The sequence below is a fragment of the Drosophila bipectinata genome, chromosome 4 (assembly GCF_030179905.1).
Source record: "Drosophila bipectinata strain 14024-0381.07 chromosome 4, DbipHiC1v2, whole genome shotgun sequence".
Taxonomy (NCBI): domain Eukaryota; kingdom Metazoa; phylum Arthropoda; class Insecta; order Diptera; family Drosophilidae; genus Drosophila; species Drosophila bipectinata.
In genome coordinates, this window is record NC_091740.1 from 4,962,305 (window position 1) to 4,982,642 (window position 20,338).

General features: G+C 36.3%; 1 protein-coding gene across 5 annotated transcripts in view; it reads right to left on the minus strand.

The window, feature by feature from the left end:
* Positions 1-20,105, minus strand: part of Gyf (GIGYF family protein Gyf) — a 34,799-nt gene extending 14,694 nt beyond the window's left edge. For 2 of the 5 annotated variants that reach the window (XM_043213546.1, XM_070282313.1), the window contains exons 1-3: positions 19,021-19,383; positions 18,796-18,966; positions 18,472-18,745 (exon numbers count right to left, since the gene is read on the minus strand). In XM_043213546.1, coding sequence (XP_043069481.1) covers positions 18,472-18,745; positions 18,796-18,966; positions 19,021-19,347 — 772 coding nt within the window. In that variant the 5' untranslated portion in view covers positions 19,348-19,383. Of the gene's footprint in view, positions 1-18,471; positions 18,746-18,795; positions 18,967-19,020; positions 19,384-19,674; positions 19,832-20,004 lie in introns of those variants that run through there. The other 3 variants (XM_043213548.2, XM_043213547.2, XM_043213545.2) reach the window with 3 other exon arrangements.
* Between the last annotated feature and the right edge of the window lie 233 nt (positions 20,106-20,338).

Sequence of the window (20,338 nt, forward strand, 5' to 3'; positions counted from 1 at the left end):
ATCTTCAACGATCATTTTTTTTTACCATTTTTCTCTTTCCACTTTTTTTTTAGGGTGGCTGGTATGATCCGAACAAGCGACCGAAAAACACTCGGGTGTTTTGCGTCTCAAGACACATAGGCACAAAATCATGGGTGCTAGAAAGGCAATAGACACTTTTGACTCATCCAAAAATTGTGTGTGTCGGTATTGCCTTTTTTGTTTTGTGTGGCGAGTGGTACTCGCACACAAATTTTTATGGGTATGCATAGGGTGTCGAAAAGTGTCACCCGTGCCGTTCTCTGGTAAGAGAGATAGAAAAACGAACAAGTGGTCATGTCAAGGATATAAAAAATAAATTGAGTAGTTTCAAGTTCCAGTATAAGTCAAAATGGTGCAAAGCGAGTAGAATAAAAGAAAAATTTGAAAAATATAATAGTGGCTTGAAAAATCAATTACTTTTCCGAGTACTATAAATTCACCAGGTAAAAGAGGCCTATTATCTATTGAGGACTCTTTACAAAAAACTAAACGTTTGAAGACTAAAAAATTACGTGAATCATGTTCTACCACAGAGTTGGTTTACGCGACTTGTATGAATTTACGAGCTGAAGGTCAAGTGGATGCTTCAAAGCTTATTAAAGATATTTCTGACCATCCAGAACGTGCTAAGTGTTATAAAAAAAGCTTATGAGAAATCTCTAAAACCACAAGAGCAACTGTCTCCTGAGGATGAATTGTCTGTCCTGATAGAAGCTAAACTATCTCGCGAGCAGTATGATGTGATAAGAAGAAGTGATCCTGAAAAATTCCCTTCATATAACGCAGTTCAAGGAGCTAAAAAACTTTGCTATCCAACAGATATTATTGTAACTGAAACTGGCGCTTCAGTAAAACTGCAATCTCTGTTAGACCATACTTTTATGAGATTATGTCAAAAATTGATTACTATCATAAATACCCTGAGTGATGACCAACTTCAGGAAATGTGTCTAATATCTAAGTTTGTCTCGTACCGCTTCGATTGATGGCTAAGGATGTTATCATATGGCAAAACCCAAGCCTTGCGTCAACAAGATATTGTAGACCAATAAGATTTGAATTTCAGAAGGAATCTGTTGATGTGTCCATTCAGACAAATCGTGAGTTGGAAATCCAAATATCGAGTCTTCAAGAAAGCGTCATAAGTAGCGGTTCAAAAACATTAAAAATTCGTCATAACCTAATTTTATCAATGGTGGATGGGAAGGTGTGCAATACCCTTACAGAAACAACTTCAACTATGAAATGCTTCTTGTGTGGTGGAACTTCAAAAGATTTCAATGATATAGATAACATTGTATGTAGGAAAGTGAAGACAGATAATTTGAAATTTGGTCTGTCGGTTCTACAGGGTTGGATTCGATGCTTCGAATATCTACTGCATTTAGCATATAAGCTGCCTATAAAAAAATGGCAAGCTCGTGGGAAAAATGAGAAACAACTCGTTGCTGAAAATAAAGCTCGTATACAAAAAGAGTTTAGGGAAAAATGTGGCCTAGTTGTGGACAAACCGAAGCCGGGTTTTGGTAATACTAACGATGGAATCACGGCTAGGCGTTTCTTCCAAAATCCAGAGTTATCCGCACAAATTACTAATGTAGATATGGATTTAATTAAAAAACTCCACGTTATATTGATAGCTGTGGCGAGTGGGATTGACATAGATCCCGAAAAATACAGGATATTTGCACTTGATGCTGCTAGATATTTCGTTTCTTTATACCCATGGTACTACATGCCACCTACAGTACATAATATTTGATTCATGGAGTATTGTCTTGGACAATACTTCATTCAAGTATTTGATTATGACTTTTGACTTCAGATTCGCGATCAGTGACCCAAAAAACGTAAGGATACCGAATTTAATCTCAATCGAAGTAAGCGTTGATTTAAAGGCATTTTTTTTAGGATTCCGCCCCAGTGTGCGGCATGACCAACATCTGCGGCAGGACCATCGACTAGTAGAACAAAATCAGCGGCAGAAAAAATAACCATCATCAAGGGCGGCATCAAGGGCGGATACTTTTACATCATTTTATGGAGGAACACCAGATATTATTGACGCTCCTAATCACATTTGATCCATCGAGACCCTTTATTTTTCCCCCCCAATTGTTAATAGACGCAAAGAAACAGTTTTGAAACGGAACTCATTGGAGTAACATCTACTTTATTTGACGCTCCTCCTAACAGTTCCATTCTAATTATGCAAAATTGGGAGTACACTTTTAAGAATTCTCATAACGCAACTTGGCATATAACTGATTCGTCGGAGATGCTTTGGAATTTTTATACCCGGTACTCGTAGAGTACAAAAGGTACATAGAAGTAGTGTAAATGTATGTAACATAGAAAAGAAATCATCTCCGATCCCATATATATATACATGTTTATATATATTTATATTCATGTATATATATGTATATTCGTGATCAGCATCATAAGCAGAGTCAGAGATCAGCATCATAGCCATGTTCGCCTGTCCGTCCATCCCTCTTGCGCCCCTATAAATTGCAAATTTCTGTTTCTAAAAAACTGCGGATGCCAAATGTCATCCAAATGGACCGATTTTTATAGCCATATGAATACCATTTTCCAAACCATCCGATTTGGAAATTTAACTTGCATGGTATCCGCACAGGGCAGTAGTAGTGTTCAAATTTTGCCACGCCCACTCCCGCCTCCAAAAACATAAGTCTCGTTGTAGCGCCAGTTCAAAAAAGTTGTTGGGCCAAGCAGTCAAAGACAAAACTGAATAAAAAAATGGATGAGAAGCGGCTGATTTATCAGCGCTGGTATTTTTATCGCATGCTCTTTTGGGAGCTTTCGTAGAACTGCTGTTACCCCCGCATAGCCTCTTGCCCACGTAATATTAGACAACTGCATTGCTCGGAGCTTTTCTTGCTAAGCTTTGATTACTTGCATATTCGGCATTGATTTGAACGGCTGCAGATTTTAGGTTAAATTGAACTAATAAAAAACGATAAATTACATTACATAATTTATAGTTAAAGTTCTATAATTTATAAAAACAAATAATTTATTTAGAAAATGTTTTTAAATCCTCATTTCGGTTGACTCCCAACTTGCTTCTGAAGAGGTGAAATCAGAAGAGTTTGGTGATATAGAATTTATTTGCATTGAAATCTTTTTGTCCGCGACATCTTTATACATTACATGTTCATATATACAGCCTTCGTCCGCATCGCCCACATATTGGCATCATTTGTCCGCTATTCAATCAGTTTTTAATCTTATCGGACTAATCGTGACCAGCTTGTAGCTGTGGATGACTTTAATATCCCAGAATTAAAGTGGTGCAATGTCGATAACTCACCATTTTTATCACTTATCACGCACCATGACTTCACCGCATGATCCTGATGGTACCACTCTGCCCAGGGCTTTCCCCCTTTCAACCCCAGAGGATCCATATCACCCCACGCTTGAGGTTTCAATCGAAACCATTTCTGGTATCGATCTGGAGTTTCCATGCGTGATAAATACGATTCGCTGTTTCCGTAAAGCTGATTTTCACCAACTTAATAACCTTATCGATACATATGATTGGTCCTATATTCTGGCATGAACCAATCTGAATATCACCTTAGAAAAATTTTACTGTACTGTAAATATATTTTGTGACTCATGTGTGCCATGGAAATATCCGTCCACTTCAACAAATCCTCCTTGGTTTACAAGGTGCCTCACTAACCTAAAGAATACTAAAATCAGCCCTTACTTAAATATAAAAAAGAAACCTGCAGTAGTATAGATTTTTTAAGATACCTACTAGCTCGGTCAAATTTTACCGTACATAACGCTGAATGTTAGAGGAATTATATTCGCCTCTGCCGTATAAAATTTTTTCAGGATCCAAAGCCGTTTTATAACTTACTAAACACTAAAAGTAAACAAGTATTTTTTCCACCTCTGCTTTCGTTTGAAAATTCATCTGCGACCCCTCTGATCAGGCCATTGCCGATCTATTCGCAAAATTTTTTCAAACAACTTATTCAACTTATACTAAGTTCTTGGTTTCCCTTTTTAATATTATTGATAATAATGCCTCAGTGAGGGATCTTATAAGCTTCCCTGGTATACAAAAGGATTAAAGAAATTAAAGAATAGAAGGGATAAGCATTACAAAAGATTTACAAAGACAGGGGAGCCTCAAGCAGGAGAGCTGTACCGTCAATTTAAGCGAAAATTTAAATTCCTTAATAACTTTCTATACAACCAGTATATATCCGATGTCGAAGCTGTTTGGCGGTTTGTTAACAGCGAAAAGTGAACATCGGACATACCTTCATCCGTATCTTATGGTAATTTAACAGCCGACTCGGATCAAGGCGTTTCGGAACTTTTTGCAAAATACTTTGCCTCTAACTTGGAGCCGACGGTTCCTTGGAGTGATAATGAAACTTTTCTTAGCATTGAGCCTTTTCTCAATGTGAGTAATATGGACATATTGGCCTATGACCTAGTTGAAGCCACAGAACAGTTTACCGAGTCACACATACCTGACTTGGATGGTATCTCCCCATTCTTTCTTAAGTATCGCTTCCCTTTCTACTCCCCTTCTACTGCTGTTCTCCTGTTCGCTCTCATCTGGGAGATTCCCCTATCGGTAGAAGATTACTTCTATCATGCTTATTCACAAAGGTATTTATTATTCAAAAGGTGGCAGTAGGTATGATGCTACCAACTATCGACCTATAGCCAAAATTTGCAACGTCGCTTAGATACTGGAGCGGATAGTTACTATAAAATTGAAATTTTTGACTCATTTTATATGGCCCAACCAGCATGGTTTCTTGCCTGGGAGGTCCACTAAAACTAATTTAGCGGTCTTTTCTAAGCACTGCTTTGAAGCTTTTGAAAACCGATTTCAGGTTGATGCCAGTTACAGTGATTTCTCCAAAGCCTTCAACAAAGTTTGTCATGCTGCCCTTCTGGCCAAGTTTTATTAATTAGGTATTCATTCCTCCTTTTTAAGGGGTTATATACAGTTGTGATAGATGAAAAATCGATATTGCATATTCTTTAAGTGAATACTGTTGAGAATACCCTCACAAAAATTCATAACGATCGGAGCATTAGAACCCAAGTTGTAGCTATTTATAGCGCACTACCTGCATATAAAACTTGAACAAACTTGAAACTTTAAACGCGATTATCTCAGAATCTTTTTTTTTGGGATATTACCTTTGCGGACACGATTACTAAAAAAATACTAATCCGATCGACACCAAATTTTGACCACTTATTTATTATGATATTAGCTAGTCCGTGAACGATTTCAATTTTTCAATTATAATCTTCAATTTTTCAATTTTTGAAGCATTTTAAATGCTTAAAGCATAAAAATCGAAAATCTTATACCTTTAAAAAGTACATTTTTTGTTAAAAACGTCGCCATTTTTTTGTTAATCAAAATTTTTAAAAATCCTTCGTTCACGGTTTAGACAACACAATATACTAACTCAATTTTTTTGAATCAAGAATATCATCAAGAATGGACAAATACCGCGATGTGCATTTTTTAGTTTCGTTTCATGAATTGTGTTAATAATAGCAGATAAAAACAAGAAAGGAAAGCTTACTTCGGGCGGAGCCGAAGTTGATATACCCTTGCAGTTAAAACCGGAATATAGAATAGAATCCGTACCAAGTTCCAGCTTTCTATCTTCAAAAACACGAAAGTTGGGTCATTTCCGATCGTTCAGATATATGGCAGCTATAGGATATAGTCGGCCGATCCTTATGAAATTTGGTAGGTTGGATCAACTGACCAAAAATAGAATCTGTATTTAATTCCAGCTTTCTATCTTTAAAAACACGAAAGTTGGGTCATTTCCGATCGTTCAGATATATGGAAGCTATAGGATATAGTCGGCCGATCCTTATGAAATTTGGCATGTCGTAATGGTTTGCCAAAAATAGCTCTCGTGTCAAATCTAACTCTTAAAACACCAAAGTTATACCTTTTCCGATCAATCAGTTATATGGCAGCTATAGGATATAGTCGGCCGATCTGGGCCGTTCCGACTTATATACTGCGTGCAAAGGAAAGAAGGGTGTGTGCAAAGTTTCAGGTCGATAGCTTTAAAACTGAGAGACTAGTTCGCGTAGAAACAGACAGACAGACAGACGGACAGACGGACATGCTCATATCAACTCAGGAGGTGATCCTGATCAAGAATATATATACTTTATAGGGTCGGAGATGTCTCCTTCACTGCGTTGCACACTTTTGGACAAAATTATAATACCCTCTGCAAGGGTATAAAAAGAAAAATAAACAATTTTTTAAGATGAAAAATGATTATTTATATATTTTTCTGTATTTTATGTTTAATTTTCCTAACCTCCAAAACTCTATCATTATTTGTAAAATCTTATTTTATGTCTAAATCCCTAACTCCACTGAATTGTCAAAAAATGAATCTGACAAGCATGACAACAACAAAACTAGTATTTTTTATCTCAAAGTAAGCTTTAACAATTATTAAAGAATAAATAGAGAATTAGAAAACCTTCAACATTTTAAAGTTATCCAATATGAATTGAAGTCTAGATTGGAAACTATGTAGTTTATATGGAAGAAAAAGCTTAACGTCTTCCAAGATGGCTTCCTTGAGGGTCACTAGATTTAAAAATAACTAGGCGCGAATAAACATATTTATTTATTTTGGTATATATTTATACCCTTGCAGAGGGTATTATAATTTTGTCCAAAAGTGTGCAACGCAGTGAAGGAGACATCTCCGACCCTATAAAGTATATATATTCTTGATCAGGATCACCTCCTGAGTTGATATGAGCATGTCCGTCTGTCCGTCTGTCTGTCTGTTTCTACGCGAACTAGTCTCTCAGTTTTAAAGCTATCGTCTTGAAACTTTGCACACACCCTTCTTTCCTTTGCACGCAGTATATAAGTCGGAACGGCCCGGATCGGCCGACTATATCCTATAGCTGCCATATAACTAATTGATCGGAAATGGTATAACTTTGGTGTTTTTAGAGTTACAGCGTTCAAATTTGACATGAGAGCTATTTTTGGCAACAAATTACGACATGCCAAATTTCATAAGGATCGGCAGACTATATCTTATAGCTGCCATATAACTGAACGATCGGAAGTGAACCATCTTTCGTGTTTTTGAAGATAAAAAGCTGAAACTTGGTACAGATTATATTTTTGGCCAGTTGATCCAACCTACCAAATTTCATTAGGATCGGCCGACTATATCCTATAGCTGCCATATAACTGAACGATCGGAAATGGTACTTGGTAGAACTATATACTAACTATATACCAACTATATCCGATGTTTGCGATATATATCCGGTTTTAACTGCAAGGGTATATCAACTTCGGCTCCGCCCGAAGTTAGCTTTCCTTTCTTGTTTATACATGAAATTTGGTAGATCGGATTAACTGACCAAAAATACAATCTGTACTCTGTACTGTAGTTCCAGCTTTCTATCTTCAAAAACACGAAAGTTGGGTCATTTCCGATCGTTCAGTTATATGGCAGCTATAGGATATAGTCGGCCGATTCCGGTCGTTCCGACTTATATACTGCGTGCAAAGGAAAAAAGGGTGTGTGCAAAGTTTCAAGTCGATAGCTTTAAAACTGAGAGACTAGTTCGCGTAGAAACAGAGATGGAAATGTCTCCTTCATTGCGTTGCACACTTTTGGATAAAATTATAATACCCTCTGCAAGGGTATAAAAATCAGACGGGAAACCCAAAAGACTGAGTTGACTTAAAAAAAGAAAATGGGAACACAGTAAAATGACTTATTTAAGGGGTTATATACAGTTGTGATTGATTAAAAAATCGAATTTTTTTTTATTGCATATTCTTTAAGTTGAGAATATATTGTTGAGTATATTGTTGAGAATACTTGCACAAAAATTCATAACGATCGGAGCATTAGAATCGAAGTTGTAGCTATTTATAGCGCACTACCTGCACATCCAACTTGAACAAACTTGAGACTTTAAACGCGATTATCTCAGAATCTTGTTTTTTCGAAATTACCTTTGCGGTGGACACGATTACTAAAAAACTATTAATCCGATCAACACCAAATTTTGACCACTTATTTATTATGATAATAGCTAGTCCTTAAACGAAGGATTTTCAATTTTTTTAAACTCATTTTTTAGAGCATAAAAATCGAGAATCGAGAAAAAGTACATTTTTTGTTAAAACCGTCGGTATTTTTATACCCTTGCAGAGGGTATTATAATTTTGTCCAAAAGTGTGCAACGCAGTGAAGGAGACATCTCCGACCATATAAAGTATATATATTCTTGATCAGGATCACCTCCTGAGTTGATATGAGCATGTCCGTCTGTCCGTCTGTCCGTCTGACCGTCTGTCCGTCTGTCTGTTTCTACGCAAACTAGTCTCTCAGTTTTAAAGCTATCGACTTGAAACTTTGCACACACCCTTCTTTCTTTTGCACGCAGTATATAAGTCGGAACGGCCCGGATCGGCCGACTATATCCTATAGCTGCCATATAACTGATTGATCGGAAATGGTATAACTTCGGTGTTTTTAGAGTTAGAGAGTTCAAATTTCACATGAGAGCTATTTTTGGCAAAATAATACATTTCAAATTTCATAACGATCGGCCGACTATATCTTATAGCTGCCATATAACTGAACGATCGGAAGATAGAAGTTTGGGACTTTTTTTAGATTTTGTATTGTAATAAATTGGATTATATATTCATATTCCCATAAGGAGCGGCCAACTATATCCGATGTTTGCGATATATATCCGGTTTTAACTGCAAGGGTATATACACTTCGGCTCCGCCCGAAGTTAGCTTTCCTTTCTTGTTTTAATCAAAATTTGTACAAATCATTCGTTTACGGAGTAGGCAATACAATATACTAACGAAATTTTTTTGAATTTTTGATTTCGGATGAACCGTTCTCGGGTTATGATGTCCACAGCAAGACACCATCGAAAAAAGACGATCTTGGAATTCGGCTATAACATTTTTATTATTTAACCCTTTTTTTAAAAAAAATTTAAATAAGTACCCAGAAACATGTACTAAACAACGTCGATAAAACATTTTAAATAAACATTTTCCATGGTGTCGAAAAAAAAAGATAAAATTTCATTTTTTTGGGCGGTACAACTGTATATAACCCCTTAAGTTGGTTCGAGTCTTATCTGGCAGATCGGCCTTGCCACGTTTCTATTGGAGACGCTATCTCAAGTCCATTTGTCCTCTTCTCTGGTCTTCCACAATGCAGCTCTCTTTGATTTCTCCTAATTAATATCTTTATTAATGACATCTTTTCATGCTTTTATCATGCCTACTTTTTGATGTATGCGGATGACCTTAAAATCTATAAGGCCATTGGTTCCATGAGTGACAATTACTTGCTACAGGAGGCTATATCCAGAGTTTAGTCATGGTGCTTCCGTAATTTGCTCCCATTAAACATATCGAAGTGTCCGTTTACCCGTTGCAGTAAGTGATCTCTTTTTTAAAATTCGCTCTTCAGCCTCTAAGGTTGAGTGATCCTACCTTCATACCTTCACAGAGCCGCTGCCTTGGTTACCCTTTTTACTGGTCAATTTTAATGTTCCTTAAAGGGATTTTCTTAACTTTGCCCCCTCTTTCTGATCAAGTATCACAGGGCCAATTATCTTTTATCTAATGAGCCGATTGAGCGGGCTCTTTCTTATTTTAACTCTTTGCCGCCCGAATGAAGTGGGGCTCCGATAAGGGAGTTTTTAAAGGCTTGATAATCAGGCACCTATTATCACTAACCATACAGCATATAGACAACCCATTTCATACAGGCCCCAGAGCGAATTCTTACTCTTTTTCTTACGCGATACATATAATACATATTATATATATAATATATATATTATTTAAAGATGGAACGATATATATATGTATATATGTATGTATATATATGTATATATTATATATGTATATATATGTATATATTATATATGTATATATATAATATATATATAGTAACATATCAACAAAATTTCTTTAAGTGTATATCAGTAAATTTTGTAAACCGAAGCTGAAGCCTTTTGTATTGAAATTCGTAACGCAGCTGCAAATTTTTGTAAAAACAAGCATTTAATTATTCCAATTCGGCTGAAAACAGCCTCATTTCAGATTTCCAATTTCTAAGAGTCACTTCAGATTAAAAACCAAAACAATATTTGGGTAAACAGAAATCCCGACTCAAATCTTTCTCACTCCTTTTAAGTGAATTAAAACTAAACAGATCAAAACATTCTTAAATGGGAACCCACTTCACATTTTCTTGTCACCTCGATTAATTGAGACCCAAAGCCTTCCATGTCAACTGACACCTCAAGTAAAAGGTTCCGACTCAATCTATTCTCTTCAGAAAACAAAGCCTCTTAGAGAGAAAAGCTTCTTTCGAGCTTTGATCTGCAAAAAGCTTCAGCAAGGGTAGCTGAAGGAGCGCTATAAAAAGGACCTAGAGCGCTAAAGATAGTTAGTTCTAAATTTCTAACATCCTAAGCAGTTGTTCTGAAATTCTAAGCAATTTGAAAGAATTACACTGTATCAAAACCGGAACTCAAATAAAAATATATTTTTTCAAACTATTTTGAAGAAGATATATAATTATATATATATATATCGTTCCATCTTTAAAGCAGGCATGCACAAGCCTCTTGCAGAACAACAAAAACTTAAAAGCAATCGGCGTTTTAAAAGACTCCGACTGAAATACACACTGTCCTTATCTCAGTACTATATTGATTTTTAATGATTCGTAAAAATATATATATACAAAACATTTTACTGCTTACACTTAATTTTATTCCTAATGTAAAATGTATCCTGAAATATTAAAAATTTAATATAATTTCTTTCGTCATTTCACCCAATAACAAATAACCGAATTTTTCCAAAAATTCAAATTCAAATTTGTTAAAAAATCACAAATTGTGTGCGCTGGCTTCGAAACGAAATCGCACGCACACATGTATGTGTGAACACAAATGTATGTGAATCGTATGTGAATCTGTGACACGCATACATACAAAGATCAATCCAAGCGCAGACCAATCTTCTTCATCGCGCTCCTTTCAGAGAGTGAGAAACAGAAAGCATTCAGTGAGAATATGGGCGTAAAATGAACGAACGATGAGCGTAAAAAAGAGAGCAAGAACTTGCTCTGGGACCTGCTGGACCCTGTCGCAAGAAATTTTTGCGTCCACTTTCGTTGTACGAAATGCAAATTATTTGAATTTTCTCTATAGAGCAGTGGTCGGCACCCCAATACATTGATATGATTTCACCGCATTAGTGTTAGTAACGAATAGCAGAAAGTAGGCTGTGAGCATGACCTTTCACACATTTATACTGTGTGTGTGTGGCATTTCCTATGCCCCCGAGATAGGGCCGTGCCGACCTCTGCTATAAAAAATTCATTGGAGGTACATAATTTTTTGATTTTTCAACAATGTGTTCTGTACCATTGTCTCCGTTATCATCTTCTCTATCTTTAACAGTTTGGAGCAGTAAGTTATAGTTGCTGTTATTGGGCAGCTGCCCAGACTTTGATACTCGCATTTTTTTCTTCGGTCGTGGCGACATAGCGGCGCCGGTTTCTCTTATCGATCTCTTTATGAGGGTTCGGTTTACACAAATGTGCGAAAAAAAGTGTCACTGACAGCCTTGCGATCGTACGTGAGTACAGTTGAAGCTTACACACCAGACTGGTTTTATTATATTTTTGTTAAATTATTTAGTTAAATTTATATTTTTGTTATAAAATAGCATTATATTTATACCCTTGCAGAGGGTATTATAATTTTGTCCAAAAGTGTGCAACGCAGTGAAGGAGACATCTCCGACCCTATAAAGTATATATATTCTTGATCAGGATCACCTCCTGAGTTGATATGAGCATGTCCGTCTGTCCGTCTGTCCGTCTGTCCGTCTGACCGTCTGTCCGTCTGTCTGTTTCTACGCGAACTAGTCTCTCAGTTTTAAAGCTATCGTCTTGAAACTTTGCACACACCCTTCTTTCCTTTGCACGCAGTATATAAGTCGGAACGGCCCGGATCGGCCGACTATATCCTATAGCTGCCATATAACTGATTGATCGGAAATGGTATAACTTTGGTGTTTTTAGAGTTAGAGAATTCAAATTTGACACGAAATCTATCTTTGGCAAAACATTACGACATGCCAAATTTCATAAGGATCGGCCGACTATATCCTATAGCTGCCATATAACTGAACGATCGGAAATGACCCAACTTTCGTTGTTTTGAAGATAGAAAGCTGAAATTTAATACAGATTCTATTTTTGGTCAGTTGATCCAACGTACTAAATTTCATATGGATCGGCCGACTATATCCTATAGCTGCCATATAACTGAACGATCGGAAATGACCCAACTTTCGTTTTTTTGAAGATAGAAAGCTGAAATTTAATACAGATTCTATTTTTGGTCAGTTGATCTAACGTACCAAATTTCATAAGAATCGGCTAACTATATCCGATGTTTGCGATATATATCCGGTTTTAGCTGCAAGGGTATATAAACTTCGGCTCCGCCCGAAGTTAGTTTTCCTTTCTTGTTTTGTTATAAAATAGCATTGTTATAGCATTTTTGGTCGCTCTTGCATACCAGCGGATCGTCTGTGCATCGTGTGAACTGTGAGGGCGCGAGTATAGCTCAACTAAAGTCCTCGGTACCACTGCACTTAACGCAGGGTACATTAAAACCTATGATGGTAGTTGGATCACGTCCAGCACGGAAACCCTAAAGGCCCTCACAAACGCACATTTCCCATGGTGTTCTCAGCAGAAAAAAATCCTGGAAACGCAGTTAGGGGGACTCGAGTCAGTACAAATACCTCCTACGTAATAGGAAAAATAGAACAGGTATCGTGCCAGAGATGTAGTTGCGAAAGAAGGTTGTCTTCAAATTCAAAGCGGGAAACTACACTTAACCAGGGACCGTAATTGTTATAATTTTTAAAATAAAAATTATAAAATAAAAATTATTTGTTGATTTTTATGACAAAAATTGAAATATAACTCTTTTTTTCAATTTTTATAATAATAATTAAGAATAAGGATATTTTTTCAATTTAAAAAAAAACAAGAAAGGAAAGCTAACTTCGGGCGGAGCCGAAGTTTATATACCCTTGCAGTTAAAACCGGATATATATCGCAAATATTGGATATAGTTGGCCGATCCTTATGGGAATAAGAAAATATAATCCAATATTTTACAATACAAAATCTAAAAAAAGTCCCAAACTTCTATCTTCAAAAATACGAAAGTTGATACTTCTACCAAGTACCATTTCGATCGTTCAGTTATATGGCAGCTATAGGATATAGTCGGCCGATCCTAATGAAATTTGGTAGGTCGGATCAACTGACCAAATATATAATCTGTACCAAGTTCCAGCTTTCTATCTTCAAAAACACGAGTTGGGTCAAAGATGGGTCATTTCCGATCGTTCACAGTTATATGGCAGCTATAGGATATAGTCGGCCGATCCTTACGAAATTTGGCATGTCGTATTATTTTACCAAAAATAGCTCTCACCTAATATTTGAACCTGCTGGACCCTGTCGCAAGAAATTTTTGCGTCCACTTTCGTTGTACGAAATGCAAATTATTTGAATTTTCTCTATAGAGCAGTGGTCGGCACCCCAATACATTGATATGATTTCACCGCATTAGTGTTAGTAACGAATAGCAGAAAGTAGGCTGTGAGCATGACCTTTCACACATTTATACTGTGTGTGTGTGGCATTTCCTATGCCCCCGAGATAGGGCCGTGCCGACCTCTGCTATAAAAAATTCATTGGAGGTACATAATTTTTTGATTTTTCAACAATGTGTTCTGTACCATTGTCTCCGTTAACATCTTCTCTATCTTTAACAGTTTGGAGCAGTAAGTTATAGTTGCTGTTATTGGGCAGCTGCCCAGACTTTGATACTCGCATTTTTTTCTTCGGTCGTGGCGACATAGCGGCGCCGGTTTCTCTTATCGATCTCTTTATGAGGGTTCGGTTTACACAAATGTGCGAAAAAAAGTGTCACTGACAGCCTTGCGATCGTACGTGAGTACAGTTGAAGCTTACACACCAGACAGGTTTTATTATATTTTTGTTAAATTATTTAGTTAAATTTATATTTTTGTTATAAAATAGCATTATATTTTTGTTATAAAATAGCATTGTTATAGCATTTTTGGTCGCTCTTGCATACCAGCGGATCGTCTGTGCATCGTGTGAACTGTGAGGGCGCGAGTATAGCTCAACTAAAGTCCTCGGTACCACTGCACTTAACGCAGGGTACATTAAAACCTATGATGGTAGTTGGATCACGTCCAGCAAGGAAACCCTAAAGGCCCTCACAAACGCACATTTCCCATGGTGTTCTCAGCAGAAAAAAATCCTGGAAACGCAGTTAGGGGGACTCGAGTCAGTACAAATACCTCCTACGTAATAGGAAAAATAGAACAGGTATCGTGCCAGAGATGTAGCTGCGAAAGAAGGTTGTCTTCAAATTCAAAGCGGGAAAACCGCAAATTCAAGCACAAGAAATTACACTTAACCAGGGACCGTAATTGTTATAATTTTTAAAATAAAAATTATAAAATAAAAATTATTTGTTGATTTTTATGACAAAAATTGAAATATAACTCTTTTTTTCAATTTTTATAATAATAATTAAGAATAAGGATATTTTTTCAATTTGAAAAAAAAAACAAGAAAGGAAAGCTAACTTCGGGCAGAGCCGAAGTTTATATACCCTTGCAGTTAAAACCGGATATATATCGCAAATATTGGATATAGTTGGCCGATCCTTATGGGAATAGGAAAATATAATCCAATATTTTACAATACAAAATCTAAAAAAAGTCCCAAACTTCTATCTTCAAAAATATGAAAGTTGATACTTCTACCAAGTACCATTTCGATCGTTCAGTTATATGGCAGCTATAGGACATAGTCGGCCGATCCTAATGAAATTTGGTAGGTCGGATCAACTGACCAAATATATAATCTGTACCAAGTTCCAGCTTTCTATCTTCAAAAACACGAGTTGGGTCAAAGATGGGTCATTTCCGATCGTTCACAGTTATATGGCAGCTATAGGATATAGTCGGCCGATCCTTACGAAATTTGGCATGTCGTATTATTTTACCAAAAATAGCTCTCACCTAAAATTTGAACCTGCTGGACCCTGTCGCAAGAAATTTTTGCGTCCACTTTCGTTGTACGAAATGCAAATTATTTGAATTTTCTCTATAGAGCAGTGGTCGGCACCCCAATACATTGATATGATTTCACCGCATTAGTGTTAGTAACGAATAGCAGAAAGTAGGCTGTGAGCATGACCTTTCACACATTTATACTGTGTGTGTGTGGCATTTCCTATGCCCCCGAGATAGGGCCGTGCCCACCTCTGCTATAAAAAATTCATTGGAGGTACATAATTTTTTGATTTTTCAACAATGTGTTCTGTACCATTGTCTCCGTTATCATCTTCTCTATCTTTAACAGTTTGGAGCAGTAAGTTATAGTTGCTGTTATTGGGCAGCTGCCCAGACTTTGATACTCGCATTTTTTTCTTCGGTCGTGGCGACATAGCGGCGCCGGTTTCTCTTATCGATCTCTTTATGAGGGTTCGGTTTACACAAATGTGCGAAAAAAAGTGTCACTGACAGCCTTGCGATCGTACGTGAGTACAGTTGAAGCTTACACACCAGACAGGTTTTATTATATTTTTGTTAAATTATTTAGTTAAATTTATATTTTTGTTATAAAATAGCATTATATTTTTGTTATAAAATAGCATTGTTATAGCATTTTTGGTCGCTCTTGCATACCAGCGGATCGTCTGTGCATCGTGTGAACTGTGAGGGCGCGAGTATAGCTCAACTAAAGTCCTCGGTACCACTGCACTTAACGCAGGGTACATTAAAACCTATGATGGTAGTTGGATCACGTCCAGCAAGGAAACCCTAAAGGCCCTCACAAACGCACATTTCCCATGGTGTTCTCAGCAGAAAAAAATCCTGGAAACGCAGTTAGGGGGACTCGAGTCAGTACAAATACCTCCTACGTAATAGGAAAAATAGAACAGGTATCGTGCCAGAGATGTAGCTGCGAAAGAAGGTTGTCTTCAAATTCAAAGCGGGAAAACCGCAAATTCAAGCACAAGAAATTACACTTAACCAGGGACCGTAATTGTTATAATTTTTAAAATAAAAATTATAAAATAAAAATTATTTGTTGATTTTTATGACAAAAATTGAAATATAACTCTTTTTTTCAATTTTTATAATAATAATTAAGAATAAGGATATTTTTTCAATTTGAAAAAAAACAAGAAAGGAAAGCTAACTTCGGGCAGAGCCGAAGTTTATATACCCTTGCAGTTAAAACCGGATATATATCGCAAATATTGGATATAGTTGGCCGATCCTTATGGGAATAGGAAAATATAATCCAATATTTTACAATACAAAATCTAAAAAAAGTCCCAAACTTCTATCTTCAAAAATATGAAAGTTGATACTTCTACCAAGTACCATTTCGATCGTTCACAGTTATATGGCAGCTATAGGATATAGTCGGCCGATCCTTACGAAATTTGGCATGTCGTATTATATTACCAAAAATAGCTCTCTTTTTTTTAGCTCTCACCTAAAATTTGAACTCTCTAACTTTAAAAACACCAAAGTTATACCATTTCCGATCAATCAGTTATATGGCAGCTATAGGATACAGTCGGCCGATCCGCGCTGTTCCGACTTATATACTGCGTGCAAAGAAAAGAAGGGTGTGTGCAAAGTTTCAAGACGATAGCTTTAAAACTGAGAGACTAGTTCGCGTAGAAACAGAGATGGAGATGTCTCCTTCACTGCGTTGCACACTTTTGGAAAAAATTATAATACCCTCTGCAAGGGTATAAAAATCAGACGGGAAACCCAAAAGACTGAGTTGACTTAAAAAAAGAAAATGGGAACACAGTAAAATGACTTATTTAAGGGGTTATATACAGTTGTGATTGATTAAATTTTTTTTAAACTCATTTTTTAGAGCATAAAAATCGAGAATCTTATACCTTGAAAAAGTACATTTTTTGTTAAAACCGTCGGTATTTTGTACAAATTTTGTACAAATCATTCGTTTACGGACTAGGCAATACAATATACTAACTAAATTTTTTTGAATTTTGGACTTCGGATGAACCGTTCTCGGGTTATGATGTCCACAGCAAGACACCATCGAAAAAAGACGATCTTGGAATTCGGCTATAACATTTTTATTATTTAACCCTTTTTTTAAAAAAAATTTAAATAAGTACCCAGAAACATGTACTAAACAACGTCGATAAAACATTTTAAATAAACATTTTCCATGGTGTCGAAAAAAATCGATAAAATTCCATTTTTTTGTGCGGTACAACTGTATATAACTCCTTAAGTCAGTCTAAAGGACATCTGTTTTTAAGCCCCGGTTTGTAATCCATGACAAAAGAAGCTATCTCTAACAAGATGGGGTCGTGGAGCTGCGCTGAACAAATCCATGCTGGCGAGGAGAAATTATGTTGCAAATAATTAATTTTAGTAATTCTATTTCCAAAAAGCTTTTCAATAGCCACTCATTTTTCCGTTTTTCATACAGAGCAATAATGTAACAATCCTTCCACATGAGGGGAAATTGCTTCGGCTCAGTTTTTTAGAACACACCCTGGTATTCCATCGTGGCCTGGCGAATAAACGGCTTTAAAAAGATCTGATAATAAAGCACTTTTAGAAAAAGATAAGCAAAACATACAATTGGCTGCTTGGTTGTAAATGTAAGGCTGAGCCTGAATGGAATGGTCGAAGGTGAATACGTAGTTCCAAAAAACTTTGCAAAGCGCTAGGAATTGCCTAATCGGTATTTGCCGCTGATCCGTAAGGAGTGTTGAATTTGTGACTAAACTGCGTTAAAAATAACATATTCCTTGAACCTTATTGGAAAAAAGGGAGGATTTTTTTTAAAACACTAGTTAAATCACTTCCCTTTTATACTGTAAGCCAAATAACTAGTTTTGAAAGTGATTTAGATTTACGGTGATGCCAGGGTTTTTCGGTTTTTTACACCCGGTACCCGGGTTTTCCTTTGCTCCCGCAACCTATAAAATTTAATTAGGTCCTAAATAAATTTATACGCACGGCACTTTTAGATTCTATGAGTGCAGTGTCTTAGAGCTGTTTCAGTGAATTGGAGCTTAACATTTTACCGAATCACTTTTGATTTTCTGTGTCGCGCCTGTTAGACTATACAGGTATAACTTTTATCATTGATTATATGATATTTTCGATTATAAAATTTTAAATATGATTTTTTCAAAAATGGGAATATTTACCCCATCGATGAGAACCACTAAAAGCAGTACTTCCGGCACTACTTCGCCACCCGGCAATATCCGAGCCGCTAAAGCTACCGCTTGTTGAAGGGCCATCCCCAGATCCGTCCTCTTGACGTGTTCGCCTCCAATTCTCCGTACTACGATGGCTGGAAAACTCTTTTCGCGGACTTGAGCTTGGTGTAATACTCCAATCCAAACTCCCCAATCCACCAGCGGAATTACCCATTACTGATTCACCCGTTCCGTTACGATCACACCAATTACGTTCAGCCTATAAAAAAAAATTTTTACGAAATATAAATTTTACTTTATCTAATTTACCTTTGTAGGTAAAGGTGTCAAACATTCATCATATGGAATCCCAGGTCGCTGATATATAGAATGATAGGATTTTCCCCGCGTCCGCCCCCGATCCACTGTCCCTCCTCGTCCATTACCACGGGAGGCCGTTCCAAACCCGCCCGAAGAACGTTGCAGCCATCCTGGGCGGGACTGTAAAATAAAAACTATGCAACATTATGAAAACCAAAATTTATAAGAACTTACGTTGTTCCCTGCAGAAGATAGATTATCCTCGTCAGAGCTTGGTGTCAGCGCAAGTGGATATTGAACCTTCTCAATAAAAAGCTTTTTAAAAGAGGGAAGTATTTGTGGCAACAAACAATTCCGATCAAATAATGACAGCATCTCCTCACGACCATATCGATATTCAGGGAAGAGATTACGCGACGCCGCTGATGATGCATTAATATTTTGCACAACATGTGAGCTATTTTGTCCTCCACTACTAACAATGTAAACATTGGAAGAGCCTGCGGGCTCAGATGACATATTACGCAACCATCCCGGACCAAATTTCATCGAGTCTGTCATTTTCCTTAGCCTCTTATTTTCTTTTATATGTTGACGCTAATTTCAAGGATCATTAAAAAACATTAATATTATTTGATATCAGCATACCGATCGGGAATACAGTAAAAAGTTTAATAACTATATATTGAAACACTATTTTTATAGTTTATAACCAATTTAAGAGTAGAAAAATTTAATGTTTCTTAAAACATTCGTTCAAAACGATTTTACAATATTTTAAATATTCTGGTGCGTACAGATTCTTTTGCAAAGCAATCCAACGAACCTAACCTAAAATTTAAATCGAAAGTATTGAAACGTACGTATGTAGTTATAAGATGCACATACCGCATAAACAACATTTACAAAAAAGTGCATATATGTAGTTATGGTTATCAACGGATCGTGTACACCATTTTTGTGGTAAATGTTTTATAACATCTATATTTAAAGTTTTGGCAATATCGTTCATCATACACTAGTTATGTTTAGGAACAGAGGTATGTACATATTTATTTTAAATTTGTGTTTGGTGTCCGACACACGCTTTAATTTATAAAAAATAAACAAATTTTAACATGCAAACAATTTCTTAAACATTCAAGGGTAAAAATAAATATATGAATATATGAAAAAAATATATGAATATTTTTCACGCAAATTTTTTTTTATTCGTACCTATATCGACTTACACGTTTTAACCAATGTACTTTGTAAAATACTAAATCAACGATTACACAAGGAAGATAAAAGTGACCGTTTCAATATAAGTCTAACGAGACAATACTGTTGGATAAGAACACATTTACACTTTCTGCGAAAGTAAATTTAATTTTTGGTTCAGTGCTGCCAACTTAGCTAATGTCTGGCTTGTATGCAAACCAAAAACTTATACATACTCAAGAGGAAATTATATAACAGAAAATAAATGGAACAGAATAACAGAAAAAAATAAATCCCACGTTTAATTCCACAATAGAAATCGTGGCATAAAAAAGACTACATTAATACG